The 19,622-nt window shown below is 49.0% G+C and overlaps 1 protein-coding gene across 1 annotated transcript; it reads right to left on the bottom strand.

Moving 5' to 3' along the window:
• Window positions 1-7,486: 7,486 nt before the first annotated feature.
• MRPL14 (mitochondrial ribosomal protein L14) lies at window positions 7,487-17,920 on the bottom strand. Its single transcript, XM_032683268.1, has 3 exons — window positions 17,857-17,920; window positions 10,517-10,609; window positions 7,487-8,147 (listed from the first exon to the last, which is right to left on the bottom strand). The coding sequence occupies exons 2-3, from the start codon at window positions 10,588-10,590 to the stop codon at window positions 7,781-7,783; spliced, it is 441 nt and encodes a 146-aa protein (XP_032539159.1). The 5' UTR covers window positions 10,591-10,609; window positions 17,857-17,920; the 3' UTR covers window positions 7,487-7,780.
• Window positions 17,921-19,622: the final 1,702 nt, after the last annotated feature.

The following is a 19,622-nucleotide window of genomic DNA, read 5'->3' as shown; positions in this document are numbered from 1 at the left end:
CTGAAGAAGGGCCAAGAGCCAAACATAAGGCTCAGAAAACAAGGGCAAAGATAACATCTACCATCCTACCACGTCCTCTCCTTACTTTGTCTACCCCTCCAAGCAATGAGTTTTGTGCCTCCAGTGAACTGGAGCCTTTCCAGATGCAGAGAGGGCATCTTACGCCTTGTTTTGAAGAGAAAAGTAAGTGTAATTAGGAGCAAAGCTCAGGTGGCTGGGCAGCACACAACCATTTTCTTTGCTCCAGTCATGCGTGAATGCAAAAGCCCAGAAGCTCATCCTGCAGAAGTAATAGCCCCTCCTGCATTGGAGATGGGTACCACCTTCTCAAGCCTCCTGTGCATCCCAGACAGCTTGGACCAGATCATGAGGAAAAGTGTGAAAGTCAGGACAAAACAGCAGCTTGAAGCATGATGATAAGAAACACACTCTGGCCTGTTCAGCTTTTGCTATCCCTGGTGAACCAAGAATGAGTGGTCAGCTGTTGTCAGTGCCTCTAGGGAGCTTCTACTGGGCCAGCAGCATGGGTTAGGCATCACTCACCCCACTGTACCTCCCCTATCCCGTCCCAACATAGGGTGCCTGTTTGAGTGAGCAGGACCAGGCCTGGCAGGACCAGAATGTCAGGGAACACCTGAGCTCTTCTCACCTTCTGAATGCAGGAGGTGGAACACGTTCGCCAGCCGTACATGCCACCCCGAATGCTTGACTGCTGCTCTCTCAATTCACAGAACATTCCTCATTTCAGAGCCAAGGGACCATCATGATTTTCAATTACTGCACCATATTGTCCCAGAAATGTGAAGAAGATTTATTTTTTCCTTATCCAGGGTCAGCTTGCAGTCTTACAGGCTAGAGCAACAAATCCTTTAATCCTATAATATCGGAAACTACACTGGGATTCCATGGTCACAACTGGGGTCCATCAGGGGAAGAGATTTGGTTCAGAGACTGGGCCACATGGCCACGGTTGTGAGCTACGTGATGGCCCTATTTGGCCAGGGGTGGACGTCACAGGATGAAGTTATCATACCAGGGAGGTTCCAGCTCTCAAGGGCAGAAGGTCAGCCACCATTCACATTCATACTGGAGAGTTAGAGCAGAAGTAAGGAAGTCCGACAAAGCATTGCCAAAGATTAGAATTTTCTTGTGATAGCCCAACCCTAGCTCATTCGTTTTCCTGCCCTGCCCTGGTAGATCCTGGCAGAAAGAGCGGCTTCAGGGCAGGTGGGCCCTGAATGCAGCTTCCCAGTTCCCCACACTCCATGGGCAGTCTGGGCTACAGCTGCTGTAGGTCACCACTGGAAGTACCCCTGGTACCCAGGACAGGATGTCTGCTGAGCCCTTCCCAGAGCTGCAGTCCTTCATCAGCTAGGACGCTGGCAGAGCTCACCCCTCCACACCTCCAGACAGAGGGCTAGTCTCACTGTTAAGGAGCTGTGGGACCACCACATCCGGGCCTTGGCCCTGAGGAATACTCACCAGTGCCTGCCCTGCCACACCCACAGCCATAGCAATGAAAAGCAGCTCATTTGAGCTACAGAGCAAGCAGGGTCTGGGGTAAGGCCTTATACCAAAAGACCTCGGATGTGCTTCACAGCCTCTGCCTTAGTCCATGTTGTACCTTCATGCTTGCATGTCTATTTTTAAAGAACCACATTAGGTTCATAGAGTTTACAGCCTTCAGAAATTTTCAAATCAAGCTCATATTTCAGAGGCCCAAGTGACAGCCCGTCTCTGGTGTCTACACCACAATAACTGGGTACACCACTTCCCAGTGTTTTGGTGAGGGTGTGTTTACTATTCATACTGAGCACACTCACTCTAGCCAGCATGGCGGTGAGAGTCCAGGTTCATTTTGAGCTCTGTTAAGCAGTGAAGCCCTGGAGCAATGAATTCTGTGGAGCAACTTGTGCTTTGGGTAAAAGGAGAAATGAAAAAAAGCTAATTTTATTTCCTCCAACAGCCCTTCTGATTGAACGTTGCTTCTGCACTCTCAGAGAGGGTGAATGGATGTGCCTTATGTCTTTTCTCCACATCCTTCTTTTCATCCTTCCGTCATGAGCCCTCATTACTCTTCCTTCTCTCCAGTCTAGACACTCCTGAGCTTTCCAATTCTATTTTCTTGTTAGAGGGTCTATCTGCAACAATAGGAAAATTTCCATCCTCTACCCCTGACAGCTTCTGAGGTAAGCTGACCAGCTGACCAGCCCAGCATGCTCACTTGAGGCTCCACCACTGCAACAGCATTAAGACTCGATTCAGTGTCATTCACCTCCCTATTTCTTATGTTGGAAAATGGGAGAAACTACTCAGAAAACAAGTTGACAAGGCTGCAGTCAGCGCTGACTTACACAGGGGAGAACCCTTTGAGCAGCGACTGCACAAGTTTCAACCTTGGGGCTCTGCCCTGGCAGTGGTGCCAGACCCAGCCCCGTTCCCTCACTAGCAGCTCTTTGCCCCCTCTAGCCCCTCTGGGTTTCCCAGTACAAGTGTCTAGCCCATACAGTCTCCCTGATGGACACTCTTCCCCTGCCCTTGTCTATCTTGAACAGTAGCTGCAAGATATAAACAAGCAAGACCCCAGGTCCAGCTGTTTCCCTGTCCTCTTTGCTCTCCCTGGTTCATGCTGATTCTAAACAGCACAGCCAAGTCCAGATGAGAAGCAGACAGCTAAAAAAATGACAGCCCTCAGTTGTCTATCAGAAGGGCTTGGCAGGGTCCTGCTGCTGCCTCTGTTAGCAGCTGGGTGGAAAATGCTGCTCAGCCTGCATACCTGAGGCTTGGCATGCCTTTCCCTTAGGGAAGGGGATTTGGTATCTGCTCTAGGTGAAAGGCCCTGGCAAGGGGTGACAATTCATTTTGAGGGGTTGCTTTGCATCAGGAGAGTGGCCCAGCTCGGGGCTCCCAAGAGAGCCAGGTTGTGCCTTCCTGCTGCCCATCTCTGCCCCCTATTTTGCAGCAATCCATGAGCCAGCTGGGCAGGGCATCATGCCCCTCCTCTGCCCAACACAGGCAGCTACCAGCCCCATAGGAGTCACAGTGCTGCTTGCAGACCCATCTTCCCAGTAATTTTCCTAGCCCAGCTCACCCTCACTAAAACAGTGACCCAGATGTGACCCTGACACTGCCAGTAGCTCAACAACCCTCCAGAGACAAGGTTCAACCTCAGTCAGAGTCTCTGGCTTTCCCAAGGGATGAGGTCAGGCTCAGACACCCCAAAGTCTCCATCTTCCTCCTCGCCAGCTGTGGCTCCGCTGCCCTGCTGTGGGTCGGAGGCTGGGGAACATGCTGACGAAGGGAGATTTTGTCTCGGCACGTCAGTCAGGCTTAGGGGCCCACCGAGCGGCGGGGGCCATGGGGGTAGGCTGCTGGGCACACCATCACACCCACATTGCCATCTAGCCTCCTGTTCTGGGATGTGCAGCTCACTGCCCTCTCCGTTGCCAACCCAGTGATGCTCGCTTTAAACCAAAGCCCTGTTTCTGGCTGCATCACCCCCAGTTCGGTTGGGGTTTCAGCTATCTCCCCTTTTTCCCAGCCCCCAAAGTCACTGGTTGCCTCCCCCAGCTGTGGGGTCGACCCACACAGCTGGCACAGGGCCATGAGACAGGGCTGCCTGTCTCCCAGTCATGGTCTCCAAGCAGATGGAAGACATCAGCTCCCTGCTGCATCCTTCTACGATAATCTGTCTCACCCACTTCCTTTCAGGGACAGCCCTTCTCACAGCCAGTTAAACCCCAGTGCTTGCCTGTCTCTTTCCAGACCCCAGTCTCTCACCAGAGAGCCTCGTCACAACTCTTTTCTGGGCAAGCATGCCCCCAAAGGCCATCTCTCCCTACCCATGCAGGATGCTCTAAGAAAAGACCCCTCTTCCCCAACCCCCATGGAAGAATGTCTAGACACAAAGTCCCCACTATCACCAGATGAACAGGCACCCTCTGGGGAGCTTCAGCTGATGCAAACCCCATATCCGAATGCACAAGAATAGACACTAACCCAGGGACCCAGTCAAAGCTGACCAGGGAGGCACATTTGCAATGAGGCAAGAAGAGCCTAGGAGGACTCTGCCTTTGGCTTCCCCATCCCTCTGCAGTAGGTGGCAGCTCCCCGAGACTGCTCAGATGAGGGAATTCCCCCTAACCATGTCTCACATAGAGAAATGTTTTCATTTACCATATAAAATCATGTTAATGGCAGAATAATAAACATAAACAAGGAACAGGGGAGAGAATGACATTCTGGCCGCAGCTGAGATAGGTATTGTTTTGGTTTTTCTTCCCTCTTCTGAGGGAACCATCCCACCTGCCTGCAGCCATCCTTTAATAAAAGGACCTGCAGGAAGAACTGCTATGCAGAGGAAATCACATCTGCTTTCCTGGTAGGATGGATGCACAAGGAAAAACCTCCTATTTGGGCTTCAGGCAGATCCCAAAGAAGGATGCCACAAGCCAAAGCCCGGGAAACCCAGCAGCTGCATCACTGCCTTGCTGCTCAGAAGGCAGCAAGGGCACATCTGGAGAAGAGCAGAGGGCAGCCTGGAAGTTGAGAGCAAATGGGTATCATCCCCTAGGCCAAAACAAAAGAGAGGATCTGGAACTGAGGAGTCTTGAGCAGGACCTGCTCAAAGAAAAAGAGAGAGAGCCTGGAGAACCCACATCAGCCTGGGCTGCTGGCAAAGCCCCATCCACCTGCCCCTGCCTGCACAGGCTCTGCAGCCAGAGCAGCACTGGAGCAGTACTGGAACAGTCAGGGGCTGACTGTCTCACAGCCCTGGTGGAGCCAAAGTCAGTGGGATGGGTGGGAGCAGGCTAAGGGCTCATCCACAAGACTGACCCTTTCCCCTCAGAGAGATACTGCCACAGGCAGCGCCTGGAATTTGCCAAGCACAGAGCTGTCATCATAGGCCAGGGATTTCTGCTGAGGTTATGTTCCTCATGAGGCAAGACAGGTAAAAACTGCAGGAGACGCGCTACAGGATATGCTTAGCTTAGCTGTCTGCATGTCTGCTTATTAAGCTCTGAGATTAAGGATTTAGTTCCACATATCAGTTTACTTAGAACTAAAGCATCACTTCACTTTTCAATCTCAAGTATGCTGCATTGTCTTGCTCACTTCCTCTCATGCCCTCTCCCCATGACCTCTTCCTCAGAAAAATGCTGGAAAGTTATTAGCAAATATTCTGTGAATTGTTTAATATCCAAACAGCAGGATCTGTGCATCCCATGAGAGATTCATAGCCCTTATGATCAGGACAAGAAAAACAAGGATTGTTTGCAGGCCCCCAGGTCCTACTGGTAGATGCTTTGAAAGTGGAGTTGTTGCCAAGCAAAAATCTCACAGTAAAGCATCCCTTTAGACGTGTTATAAACCAGGCTAGCTGGGACCGAGGTATTCCAGCTTAGGATAGACTCCACTTCCACACTGCTAACAGACTTTGCACAGAAACAAATACCCCATACAAGTGCCATTTGAAACTCTACTTTCCAACGCCGTGCTAGTGGAAGCCATCTTCTTCTTCTGTTCTCAAAAGGATTTACATTGAGGAAGGCTGAGCTCCTTCTATCTGCAGGAAGGCCATGACAGACCTTTCAATTCGTTTATGATTTGTTTATTAAAAAACTACAGAAGTATTTGTTTATGTGTTTATCAAGGCTGGAGGAGTTTCAAACGTTGTAGAAGGTTTTCTAAAGCAAGTCTGCAGAGCTGTTGAGTGGTATAAACACTTCCTCTAAAAATGCATAAAATCATATACTCTTTTTCTACTCAAAATACTTTAGTCTACTACTGGGATGAGCTTTGAAAAAGCTAAAAACCAGACCTGAAGTGGGCTGTGAAGATTTATCCACTGATGGCAGGGCACAATGCTGCCTTTCCCACCTCTTAGCCAAACTCAGAAAGATTCAGCACCCTGCAGCCCTTGCTGGTGCCAGCATTTATCCCCCAAAAAATAAAAAAGAGCACCAGGAGCATCCCATGCTGACCCAGGAACAAATTTAACCAGGGAAAAAGGCAATGGATAATGTCTGAGACATCAGGCTGTGCCATGCCCCTGTGACACAGAAGCAAACCCCACCCAAGGGAGGGAGGCCAGTCATGCTTATCGTGGTGACTGGCACGCAGAGTTTGTTCGCTGTCCCACTTAGAAAAGTAGCATAAACACCTCCTCTGAGCATGAACAGTTCTGGAAGTTGACTGCACTCAGATAGGCTGGAAACACTGACTTCAGGTGAGCATCTCCTCTGCTGCTATGCCAGTGGGCAGACACCTATGGAGGAGGCAGGCTGAGGGCTTAAAGGCAATGCCCACAGGGCTCAGAGGACTCAGAGCAGCAGACCCAGTGTTCCCTGGCCCATGGACAACAGCGAACAAGGAATGTGCTGCCGGCAGTAGATAATTCTGTTTTCCCACAGAACTGAGTTCACAGAGAAGTTTTAGTGAGTGGGACAGTGCCATAACTTAAAGGTTAATGCTGAAATTATAGTATCATCTTTTGTGCATTACCTGGAATAATGGAGTTCAAAGGGATCCAGGACTTGCCTTCTCCATGCATGATATGGATTTCACAGTGGGAAGCATAGGGCAGATACATCTGCAAGGAGTAACTGGCATGGAGTGTGGAATAGCTCAGCACTGCACTCTTCAGATCTTCACACTGGGGGACACGTAGTGCCAAGGTAAGGAGCTTTCCCAGCACAAGAGAAGGGCAAGGCAGAGCCAGCCACCACAGCCACCAGACCTGTGAAGAGTGAACTCGATGGCCTGAAGCTGGTCAGAGTCCTGCTGACTGCACCCCCTGCACCCTCTTCCCCAGCACTGCTCTATCTAGGACTGCTCTGCCCCAATGGCCCTTTACCAGCCATGAGCACAAAGTTTCTCTGCTCAGCTCCACAGAAACACAGCTGTTTGGCTCCTGGATCACAGCTGTCCCCAAAAGCAACACTAGCATTTGCCTGCTGTTGTACCTGAGCTTAAGAAGCTGGACAACAGCCAGTCTCACCAAATAACATCACAGACAATGTCTGACAACTGTCCCAAAAAGGAATACAAAAGGAAGGTTCTTTCTGTGGACCTTTCAATCTGAACTCAGCCCTTGCATTAATCGGAGAACTCAATTTTCAGAGGTTGGTCAGGTGGAGAGCACAGGCTACATCTCAAACCCACCGAATTCAGCTCCCCTTCCTACCTCTGCTTCCCGATGTCAGGCATGCCCTGTTCAGCCACACGCTGCTGAAGTTGTAGGCCACCATGTTCTCCTGATTCTGATTCCTCCTAAATACTTTTCTTAGGAAAAAACATAGAAACTAATCTTATTGAATGTCCCCAAGGCACCAATAGTTCATTTTGTATCTCTCCTACTCTATTACTTGTGAATCCATTTTGTAGACCCCAGTGTCACGGGACCAGGGACTGAACTTTGTGTCTTGCTCGTGGGGAACTGGGAAAGGCAGAAATAGGGAAAAGAGCATAAGCAGTACAGAACAAGGATTTTCATGTTCTCATTTTAATGATGACAAACCAAATTAATACCACAGGAACAGTAAGGGTGAAGGACCATTTCCCAAACAAACTGCAGATGTTCTGTGAAATAAATCAACCTTCTCTTGGAGAAAAAGAAACTATTTCAACATTTAAACTAGTTGCTTGTAATTCTTAAATGGAAGGAGAGACTCTTGATGAACCTCAACTTTTTCATGTTTCATCAGTTTGTAAAGAAGGACCAAGTAACATCTACTGTATGAAAGGATATAACAGGGTTGCTAAAGAACTCTCTTAGCTTTCACACAAAGTTGCGGGCAATGGCCAATACTTTGGAGAACTCGCCTTCTTTCCGTCGCAGGATATAGGGTATTGGTGTTTTTATCCTAGTCCCGATTGGATTTCCGTTATCTTCTATGAGTACCACATTGTTGGAATCAAATCTAGGCGTCATGGTGGGGCCAGGCATCTTGTGCCCTACAATTAAAGCTTTCTTCTTTTCTCCTTTGATAGCCAGAAGGATTGTATCTCCTACTTTGCCAACTCCGGTCTTGTTATACACATGGATACATTTTGGTGGCCGGTGGTAGGACGTGTTCCCCAAGGCGCTGTTGTCCACCACTCGCACGCGGGTGAGTTTCTGTATTGCTCGGCATGCTCCAGTGGTACTAGCATAAGACAGGAAAGAATGAGAGACAGATCTCCTCAATAATCCTTGGGGAGAAAGGGCAAACTCGGCACAGAATCTTGTCATTACACAAACCACTCGGAAGGCGCCAGCAATAAATACATACCATATGGCTGACACATTGACTGCATTCAATGTGCTCTTTGAAAGCCAGATGCTACTTTGGGCTTTGCACACTCGTCACTAAATGTCAAACATAAAACGACCGTTCTCCTCTGAAACACGACTAAAAGATGGCGTGAAGAGTGGCTTGCATTTCATGGGCTCTTTAGCAACTGCAGATGATTCAACTTCAATTTACAAGCAAAACAATGTGCTTGCTTCTGTTACAAACAGCCTGCAGGAAGCTAAGACTCAAGTCAGGCTCTTTCAATCTTGTACACATTCCCCAGCAATAAGGACTTTTATGACCAATCTTCTTTACGGTGAAGTCTGTGAGGGTCTCCCATTTTATTCTGCTCTCAGTAAGATCTCTGAGGACCTGCTGTGGCTGTGCTAAGCTGTCACCAACTAGAATCTAAGAGATCATCACCTTCCCCATGTGGGAGGAATCCAGAAAGATACAGTCTCTTCTGTATCTGTTTGCTCTGTGGGATTACCAGAAGCAAGGAACAACAGAAATAAACTGCACAATATTAAATAGTTAGATCTGACTCAGAATATGCTTGAGAACAGCAGGAATAAACTCCCTTACAGAAACCACTACTCTTTTATTCAGTGAGCTCAAACTTAAGTGATTTGTTGCTTCTCTTCAAAGGACACCCAAACACAGACCATTGGAAAGGCAGAAAAATCCTTTCTACTGCTAAACAACTGCTTTGCATTAAGGTATAGAAACATGCTGGCCAGAGCTGCAGGAATGCCAACCTGCTGTCAGCTGAACTACTCAGGAGACAGCATATGGAATCAACCTAATCATTTACCTTGTTTTTCAGAGCAGAAGCTTGTACAGTAAATAAAGACTAATAGGGACCATCATCCCTTCCGGAAGATGAAGGGCCTGTATTTGCAAAGCTGCCTAGAAGACAAGCACCAAACCTAGTGTGGATGGACATGAGTTGAAGCAGATATTTTTACACACAGTGAGGGAAGGCCAGCTGAGTCAGTTTGTGTTAGTCTAACTGCTCCAGAGGTCAAGCGCTGCTTTACAAGATCTGTTTTCTGCAGCAGAGGCATACCCCTGCTTTCCTGTCTCTCTCAAAAGTCACTCACCTCTGCAAGCAGCCACTCCCTCCCATTCCAACCACTGGCAGGGACTGTGGTATACCACACTCTCCTCTGCCTGCGGCTGCACAGCAGGGGAGACAGAAGGGAGGAGGCTGGAAAGGGAGAAGTGTTGTCACAGGAAGGAGAAGGGAAAACCTAGGTGGGACTGAGTGTATAACACAGAAGTAGCAAAGAGCTATGCAGAGTAACTGCACTAGGAGTACTTTTCCTTCTTTCTTCGTTTTTGCCATGGTTTTGGAGCAAAACTCTACCCCAAAAGAAAGGCTTCCCCATTAAGAATGTTGAAGTCCTGCTTATCTCTATGGACTGGACTTCACCTCAGTCTTGCTGTCTCTTATATATGTTTTAAATGTCTACTGGCCAATGCTCTCATGCAGCCCACTTACAGAGAAAGCCAGGAAGACTTGGTCACCTCCTCGAGTTAGCTCCTGGGACTATCACACAACCTAGCCCTGAGCATTGTCTTAATCCCCTCTCTAGACCACAGTCACGGGAATTACTATACTCATCCTTTAAACTGAAGTCCTCATCCTTCAAAGAGTTATATGCTAGAGATTCACCATACCACATGAGTGTATTGTGGGATTAGGCTCTAAGCTTTGTACAAGGTATTGTAAAATATGAAGTCCATAAATTTAAGAAGCTTTAAACGCCTTGAGCCTGGAACAAGAAACTAAAGAAAAATAACAAAATAGACACTGTTAAAGTATGAGAAAGTAATTTTTCTGATTATTTTTGTTCTAAATAACTGTAATGACAAACTCTTGAATAATTTTAAGGATGTAATTGAGTCTGCATCAGCAGGAGCTGGCTTTTTTGCACGTCCATCAGAAACACAGACACTTTCAACTTCTGCTTGCAGGCCCATGCATTGCTCTCAAATGCTTAAAAGCCTCCCTACATATGAAAATGCAGAGTTCAGACTGCCAAGAATCTGTAAAAGTAGTGTTTGGGCCTACTTTTCAACCTTCAAGTGAAGGGATAACTCTGAGATTTTTTTGTTTATTTATTATATTATTCATTTGAATTATAAATACTGTATCTTATGCTCGACCTACTTAATAGCATCTCTTTCAAACAGGAAATGCTCTGAAGAAAACAAAAGCAAAATGTGAAGATTACCTGAACTGTCGCTGGAGCACCGCACTGCTTAGATGGGTTAAGGATAAAACCAATCGTCTATTCAAGAGAGCCATGTGGATTCTGGTAACAAACCTGCATAAGAAAGAAGAGAATTATGAACTCTGGAAAATGGACAGAATTTGGTTTGCTTCCTTTCCTTTATGTGAATCACACAGCAGAGCCTCAGCACTTATTTAAAGGCTGTAATCCACAGCAGAGAGTGGTAGCAGCGCTCACAGCATGCTACAAAGCAGATCTACAACCTCTGCCTGACTTCAGGAGGCAGTGTAATTCAGACATATATACTACAAAGCCGGATTCAGTATTACTGCATTGCAGTTTCCTATGCACAAAGGTAAGGGCTCTTCTGTGTGCACTGTGAATCATGTAAGAAGCAGGTTTAGAATTTCAGATGTAAACTAGTTTAGTGGCTGTGGTGTCCAGCAAAAGCCATCAAGATTACTTGTAAATGCTACCAGGGTTATCTACAAAACCAAGCAAAAATCCCAAGATACTCTGCAGACTGGCATCAGATACTCCAGACTGGCATCAGAGCTTTAAAAAACCATTTGCCAGACAAGAAGCAAGTCAGAGCTCTGCTGGTGAGGGCATGCTCCCTCTTAGCATATAAAGGTGTTTAGCAGGCTGTCTTTGCAGACCACAGCGTCACTGCTGCCAATCTTGCCCTGTTCAGGCTGCCTGGGGGAACAGTTCCCTGTAACTTTACAGTGTTCACTCAACCCAGAGTTAAACACCACCCCTGAATGCAGCTGAGTTGGGTTACAGGGGTAACCTCTGACTGAGTACCACACCCTGACTACATCTACAACAGTTCCCTAACCTCATTCTGTCAGACTGACGGGGACCAGCTTGCATGCACAGTCACAAAGGCTTATCTGAACCTGGATCACTTTCCCAGACATCATTAGGAAGCACTGACCCAGGTGGTTATGCTGGCAGATCCAAGTGAATGGAGAAAACATAGATCTAAAGCCAGTCCTCTTTCAGGCCAGCTCAGGTACAGCTAAGACTTTCCACCTGACTGTAACTACTGTCATGTGACGGTACTGCTGTGACCTTGGCAGTGTAACCAACACAGACTCTGCTTCTCTCCTTTCTAAAAAAAACATTAAAAATCCATTGACCTCATATCTCTCTTTGCCAGTTCTGATGAGTTTTGGGCCAAACTATAGCAATACATCATAAACCCATTTTCTTGACTTTTATTTTAAAAACAAAGCTTAGCTTCTTTAGAGAGAAGAAACTAACCAGAGCCTTGTGACAGACAATGCCACAGCTCTTCTTATTACAACCAAGTCCAGCCTAAATCTTCACTCCCTCTTTCATTGTTTTTTCCTCCAGTGCATTTGCTTACTTGGCAGCTTTTCTACAGAGCAAGTGTTACCTGAGAGCAAGATGAGAAGCATGAGAGATGTGCACCACAGCAGCTTTGAGCAGCATTTCCTGAGCAAAGCACACGATGTGTGGCAAACCATCTTGCCTGTCATGCAGGCAGGTTTGGAAGAGAACAGCAACAGCCAAAGCTTAAATTTATTTACTAAACAAAGCCACTTTTCTGTGGGGTAGATCACCAAATGAGTTCAGAGCTTTCCCACACTGTCCCCTCTCTGAAATGAGACTCCAAGAAGGCTGTGTTTATGCCACAGTTCTTACCTAGCTGCATGATCCTAATGACAGCAAGGCCCTGGGGCATTTAGAGCTCTTCTGCCAACCAAGGTCCAGTACCTGGGCCTTGCTGCTGCTTAGATTTCTGAGCAAATTCAACTATGTTGACTTCCTTAAGCCCACAGTCTGCCTTTGTCTTGTTCTGCTCTTGGGTGTACTGTCTCCCCATATGAAATTCAAATCCAGAAGGTAATACTGCTCCTACTTCCTCAAGAATCACACTGAGTATTTGGATCCCCATACAAAACCCAAACAAGCAGCAGCAAGTCAGCCTCTCTGGTGTCCTTGATGGATGCTTCTTGGGGAGTCCAGCTGCTACTGTCACCTGTCTCTATTTTCCTGGCAGGCAAGGTGGCCTTAGTGCCTGGAGAGGATGGGTCTGCTCATCCTCACCACTATATAAGATCAATAAGGAGAGGTCTGCTGGCTCATGGCAAGGCACGCACAGGCACACGCTGTCAAAGGGACAGCAACATCAGGACCAGCATAGCCAGATATGCTAAAGGCACATCTAAAATGTCCTAAAGTGCTGCTTAAACTCTGAACTCGCTCCTGGGTGGAGTCACTGGTTTTTTCTACCCTATGGCAGCAGTGAAGGTTTGAAGTTACAAAACTACCAGCAGAAGCATCAAGAGCATTAAGTGTCTAAGGACTGTTTATTTTTCCTGATGACTCAGTACCCCTTTCTTAGCTAAGAATTATTTCTCGGCACGTTAGGATGTGTCACAAGTTAAGAAACTTCACATGATTGATTATTTGGTATGAAGCATCCTGTTAGGAACTTAGTAAACAAGGGGGATGCTTCCAATTAGCAGGAAGGTTCAGGGTGGAGGGAAGAGAAAAATGCATCTGTGGCATGGAGTACAGCATTCAAAGGTGCAAGTGGGTCCACAAAGAATGAGTCATAACTTCAGCTATCATAACATGCCAGTTTCCTTTCTAGAACCGAACAGCCAATAGTTTGGGTCTGTCTCCAGGTGCTCCTCAACCAGACCCAGTCCCAACTTGCTCCCTCTTGTGGCTGTGACCTTGATCTCCCCTGCCCTCAGTTTTCCCCTCTGTGAAGTGGCTAATTACTAAATAACTAAACTCTAAAGGGCACAGAGGCCCTTCACTCTGTCACACTCGGTGCTGCCACACGAACACTCCGAGGTGGTGCCAAAATTAAAGAGCCTCTATAAATTGATGACAGCCATCGGCCCCAGCGCTCCTGGCACTTTTCTCCTTCCCAGTGCACGTTGCCTCACACCAGTAGGCCTTAAAAAGGCTCAGAGGCTGCACTTAGCACAGGCACGGGGAATGCATGTGACTCGAGTATGCTTCTGAAGGTGGCTCTCCCCAGGTTTCAGTGCTCAGGGGTGTATGGGAAGAGTAACACCTTAACCTTCAAGCACAGGAAGATTTGCAAGAATTCCCAGTAGTCTTGCCTGGGAGTATTGCCCTGTCAGTATTGCTCAAGTGACACAGGAATGCAGCCCACAACACCCTGGGACAGGCAAAACACCACCACTACTTAGTACTTAGTCACCAATACATCCCAGACCAAGGATTTATCTTGGAAGAGACTTTTGGAGGTCACCTAGTCCAATCTCCTGCTCAAGCAGGATTAATTCCCAAGTTGTTCATGCTAGGCAAAAGCAGTATTTAAATGGACACTATCCTCAAATGAGAGGCCTAACACAAAGATTGATATAATATTGACCACTCATAGCTGCACCAAAGCAGTGATAAAGAACTGTGCAGAGAAATCTCCCAGTTCCTACCCTGCTGCAGTGGCTCTATCTCATAGTTAGACTAATTTTTTTAAATCAGCATCACAGAGACACTCGGCACCTCTCCATATATCTGTTAAAAGTTAGCACAGACCTCAGACAAAAGCTCAGAGTAAGATTCAGAAAGGGGTGAAGAATTTCTTAATCAAATATTCACTAAAATGACCCAATTTCTACTTCATTGAATAAGTCTGAGTACACAATAACCTGCTGCAGTAAACACTCTCCTCTCAAGGGCCCTTCAGTCTTACCGCATTAAATGCAACAGACTGACATCAAATTCCAATACTGCACAACAAAGAACTCTTCACCAGTTATAAACCTCTGGAAGTTATTTATCCACTGCACCATTTTGAAGTGCTAAAGCTATCACCTTCACTATTTTTTCTTCATATTAAAGAGCTAACTTATATTTACTGCAATTTTTAGTTGTTTTTGAATGGAGAAATTCTGGAAAACTTCATCCCAGCTAACAGAATTGGGCCACATACAGTATTTTCGTCAAATGTGTGCAAACACATGAGTAGATGACCTCAGGGAACTGATATAAAGCAAGGGCATCTTCCAGATAAGGAGAGCAGGATTACATACTCACTTTGAATGAACATCAGGGCACATAGTACAAAGAAAGGAAGACCTGTGTCCCCCCATCACACATTTCCAGCACCTCCCTTATGCTGGCTTTAGCACTTATGTAAATCAGACAGTTTTCAGCTAGATCAGTTCCCTGATCCAACTCAACCTGCAGCCACGTGAATGCTGGGGGCAAAACACAAGACTGGGACTTCTCCTTTCACTGCCAACCCAGGCTTATGTGGTGACAGTATCTCCAAAGAAACACAAGGAGATCTGGACAAGAAAAGGATCTCTTTCATTACAGCACAAACAACAACGTGCTTCACAAGAATGGTCTGCATGAATCTGCGCTACTAACACGCCATGGGAGCACTGAAAAGGTCTGTGTCTGAGCACTCAAGAGGCCAGTGCAACAGCTCTGACCAAGGTCTTATCAGTGGTGCATATCCTAAAAAACATTCCTACCTTGCCTGCATCCTAGGGTGAAGGTAATTTTAAAGAGTGCTGTTGCCTAGCAATCGAGTATTACTTTCCTTTTTAATCACAAGTTTGGAAACTGACACCTGCTCCCTATATTCCCAAGACCTGTAGTTCCATAACCATTCAGCTATTTCTTTTCCTTCTTTCTGCTAGTAACTCATCCACAAAAATAGGCCCCGTGGAAAACCAACGGATGTTGCAAAGCAAATGCTGAGGCCTACTACCCAAAAGTCTGCTGCCAAATACACAAAATAAACTAGGGAAAAATATTCTTCACTTTAATAGTAGTAGCTTGATCTGCACAAACAGTGGAGACCAACATCACCTTTATCCTTCTAAAAGACCAAAACAGACATGCTCCAGGCACCATAAAGATTTGAACTGCATCTGTCATCCATCATTAAAACACAGGAAATAAACCCAAGACAGTACATGCAATGCAAATACCTAAACCCCTACTCTGCCACTGCAGGTTTATTTATAGACCAGCTGCCAGGGTGAACTACAAATGTGAACTATGGGACTCAATCCATTCACAGCTCTCCTCATAAAGGAAACAATGTGATTAAGGGCTGTGTGTTAAAAATACACAAGCTATTCATTACCAAGACATAACTGGCTTTACATTAATGACAGACAAGTAGGCCAGGATTCACAAAGAGGAATTAAGTCTTTTTTAACTCTATTTATGAATAGGATTAGCTATTAAACAGGATATTTATTGATCCAAGCTACCAACAGAAACTCATTATAGCTACATGTGTTAACAATTTGGAAGCAAAACAAACCTCATTTTCCAGACCACAATCAGGAATGGCAGATAAAAAGAGATCTGAATACCTTTAAAAGAAAACTTACTTTTGATATTTTAAGTATCCAGAAGTCCCAACTTTTGTAAAGTAATTATAGCACTTACTGTTTTAGTATTCAAACACCTAAAGCCATTCTATATATTCATATTCACAGCACTGTACTAAAATAGGGAGGGATTATTCCCAGTGCACCATCACAAAATTAAGTTACGGAGAGGACAACTGCCTGTGTGAAGTCAAAGGAAATGAGCTGCAGAGCAGGTGCTGGGTTAACCCCAGAGGCTCTGCTCAGGTGTGATCTGTGGGGCTCAAGGTGAAGCCCAGAAAGGTCCCTCTCTGCCTTTGGAATTACATATGAATTCAGAGAACTAGCCACACTCCCATACCTTAATGCTGCCCACAAATGTATCTTTACTAGTTTTAGAAGTACTGAGGTCTCAAGAACAGGACAATGGTGGAAAGCCACAAGCTCAGATTCTGTTCCCGGCCCTGACCTGCGTGACCAGGAACCAATCAGCAAGGTGCCCAGATAGCAGTAACCACGCTGGGGGGAGCTGGGGCAGGAAGAATGACACAAACAAGAAGGAAGGGAAGGTGGGCAGCTGTGGCTCAACCATAAAAAAAAAGTCAAGAACCACTGACCTAGGCTAGCTGTTCACAGAACAAAGAGCAGCAGTGGCTCTGGGCCTTCCTGATAAAGCTACACCAGAAAAGCATGCCTAATAATGACAGAGTTCAGGCTTAAGAGGAATCTGATCTGGAGACAAAGGCATGTTTGCATCACAAGGCAGCAAAGAGCTACCTGCAGCTTTGCTGGCACAAGCCTTGTTTCTCACTCAGAGACTTCCCTAAACGTGAGAAACTTCCCTAAACTCGGTTTCTCTCCTTCCAAACAAGACCCTCCCAGGTTCTCCAGAGCCCCTGGAGAACTCTCGAACCAGGTAAGTGAGGACAGCTCAGATGAGCATCTCTCTACTGCTGTTAAAAGGCTGGCTGCCCACCTGCTTTTACTACAGAATTATTCACACTTTTAAGAAATCCGTCACACATTCTTCTCCCTCAAATTGCCTCCCCTTACTCACAGGACCCCCAAAGGAGCTTTCTGGAGAACAACCAGCAAAGCACAGAGTAGTGCCCACACTTCCCGAGTCCCCATGACACAACGCGAGTAAATGCCACACTTGTCAGGACACAGGAATTTCGGTCCTAACTTTGCTGCATGACTACTCGTACCCACACAAGCCTAACTCCAGCAGTGCAGCCCCACATGAATTCTGAGCAAAGAAACTCTACTCTCTGAAGGACAAACGAGCGGGAGTTTCAGAATGGGGTTTTCCTCCTCCCTCCCCCAGGCCATACTGCTAGGGCGTGGACTGCAGCCCAAGGGAGCACAAGGTGCTGCTCTCAGTCACGCCGTCTGCAGAGTGCAAGCGACACAAGGGCTCCAGGCTCGGCACAGCCCAGGCTCCGGCTCCCAGCTGCTTTCGCGCGGTGTCACCACTCTGCTGCGTCACGTGCCACTCAAACTTGCCCCGTGCATCTTCGGGGATAGTTTCTCAATCCCTTCAGAGCAGCAGCCCACGCTTAGGGTTTACACGTTCCAGGCCCTGTGCACAAAGCATCGGGGACACCCCGCAAGAGGCTCCCTACGAAGGGCGGGCGGCAGGGCCGGGACGCGGGGGCACGTAGGGCCCGGCCAGCCCCGGCGCCGCAGAGCATACAGGCGAGCATGGCCGCGGCATAGCCCCAGCGCCCGGGGGCTGAGAGGGGCTGTCCGCGCCCCGAGAGGCGCGACCGCAGGGCCGGGTGAGGGCCCGTCGCCAGCGCCGGAGGAAGACCAGCGCGCCGGGCCAGGCGGGCCCAGCATTGCCCCGTCGCTGGGCCCTCCCTTCTCCCGGGTACCGGCCCTGCCAGGCGCTACAGCACCGCAGCGCGCTGCGCTGCGCTTCGCTCCCACCGTCCCGTCCCGTCCCGTCCCGTCCCGTCCCGTCGTTCCCGGGGTCACCGCGCGCACCTCCGACGGGAGCGCGCGCCCCGCCGCCGACCGCAGCCCGCCGCGCGCACGCGCGGCCCCGCCCCCCGCGGCGCTGCAGGGCCGGCGGCTGCGGGTCCCGCCCCCGCCGGGGCCCCGCCCCCGCCGAGCGCAGCCGAGCCCCGCCGGACCGAGCCGAGGCGAGCCCCGTCGGACCCAGCCTAGCGCAGCCGGGCAGTCGCCGCTCGCTGCCGAGCGCGGCGGGGGGCAGCGCGGTACCGCAGCGCCCAGCCCAGGGGGAGCCCGTCCGCGCCTGACACGGCCGCTGGTAAGCGAGCGGGGACCTGCGGCACGGCGGGGGGGCGCGGCGGCCGCGGCTCCTCTAGGCCCGGCGGGTGCTTGCCGGCGGGGGCCGGGGGGGCGGTCGTGGCGCCGAGGCCGGGCCGGGCCCCGGAGCCGATGCGCGGAGCCCTTGTCGGGGGCGGCGGGGCGGGGGGCGCCGCTGCCATCTTGGGGCGGAGCGGGGCGGGGGGCGCGCCCGGTGCGGCGCCCGTGCGGCGGCCTGGCCTCCCCCGCCCGTCCCCCAGGGCTCGCTGGGGCTTCTTTCCGCCTCACAGGAGCCCGTCCTTTGCCGTCCCTCTGCTCCGCGGCTGCTGGGTACCGTGGTTTGAGCACCCCGGGGGTCACCGGCCCCCTTCCCGCGGGGCGGCACCGGCCCCGTCTCGCCTGCGCTCGCCGCTTTTGTGCGTGCTCGGGGAGCTGCTGCCCCCCCTCCCTGCCGCTCGTCCGGGCGCCGCTGCCATGGCGAGCGGCAGCGAGGCAGCAGAGATGTGTCGAGGGTTGGAGTGTCGAGCAGGTTTCTGATACCGCCCTGCTTCTTCTACCCTGGAATACTTGGCGAAGGGCTGTCGGATGGGGTTCGTGTCCCTGGCCAGGTAGCCAAGCAGCCCCTTTCTGCTCTTGTCTCGATTGCCAGCCCCTCCCCATCAGCAAACCGTGTTTTTATCTCCTGTCCTAGAGTGCGCCCTGTATGTAGCTACCTGCTGGAGAAGGCATCACGCCAAAAATCTGCAAGGTGGCTGCAGTCAACCTGGTGTCCGTAGAAGGTTTGGTAGCTCTCAGCTGGATGGAGACCATGTGTTTTGGGGTTCTGAGCACCTCTCTCCCTTGCTCTCCCCTTGAAAGTAAAGTAGGAGTTAGCAGGAAAAGGCCTATCAGTGTGTGTTCAGGGTGGCTAATTTAGTTGTGCATAGTCCTCGAGGACTCCCCTCTCTCCTGGATTTGTCTGTTTCTATGAAAGTGTCCTGCTCCATCACGTCATGCTCTGGACTAAGCACACATGGAAAGCCAGGGGTTGCGGGGCAGGAGCATCCCATTAGCAGCAGTCCCATTAGCAAAGCCACTGAAGGGTTGCATGGCACAAGTGCTTCTTGGATGATCCTGCAGATGCCCTACTTGAGTGTGGGACAGAGCCTTTGCAAGTGTATTGCAGGAACCAGTACCCTTCCCTTCCAAACACTCGTGCTGTATGGTCCCTAATAGCTTTATATTCTCTTAAGGCTTCTGAGAGAGTGGAAAGCCAACCACTCGGCTCCTAACTGACTCCAGGAGGACTCTGTTCAGGCCAGAAATAGCAAAGCATTAAGGACTACTTCTAATGACTGCAATTAGCTGGTGTCTACCTAGGAAAGGCCTTTTTCCTCTCGAGCTTTTTAGTAGTAGGAATACACTATCTTTATGGGGAGAGAAGTCCATTCTACAGTCTTCGCCTGGATACCATAAGAGCAAAATAAACATGAAAGAAGATG

The sequence above is a fragment of the Chiroxiphia lanceolata genome, chromosome 3, assembly GCF_009829145.1.
Source record: "Chiroxiphia lanceolata isolate bChiLan1 chromosome 3, bChiLan1.pri, whole genome shotgun sequence".
Classification (NCBI taxonomy): domain Eukaryota; kingdom Metazoa; phylum Chordata; class Aves; order Passeriformes; family Pipridae; genus Chiroxiphia; species Chiroxiphia lanceolata.
Note: the sequence above shows the minus strand (reverse complement) of the source record. Positions and strands in the feature narration are given on the sequence as shown.

Excerpts from the sequence above, each read along its gene's own strand:
- MRPL14 (XM_032683268.1), bottom strand. The coding sequence starts at position 10,590 with ATGGCTCTCTTGAATAGACGATTGGTTTTATCCTTAACCCATCTAAGC. Across the intron at positions 8,148-10,516 it reads GTGCTCCAGCGACAGTTCAG|TACCACTGGAGCATGCCGAG; the intron begins GTAATCTTCACA and ends GTCTTATGCTAG.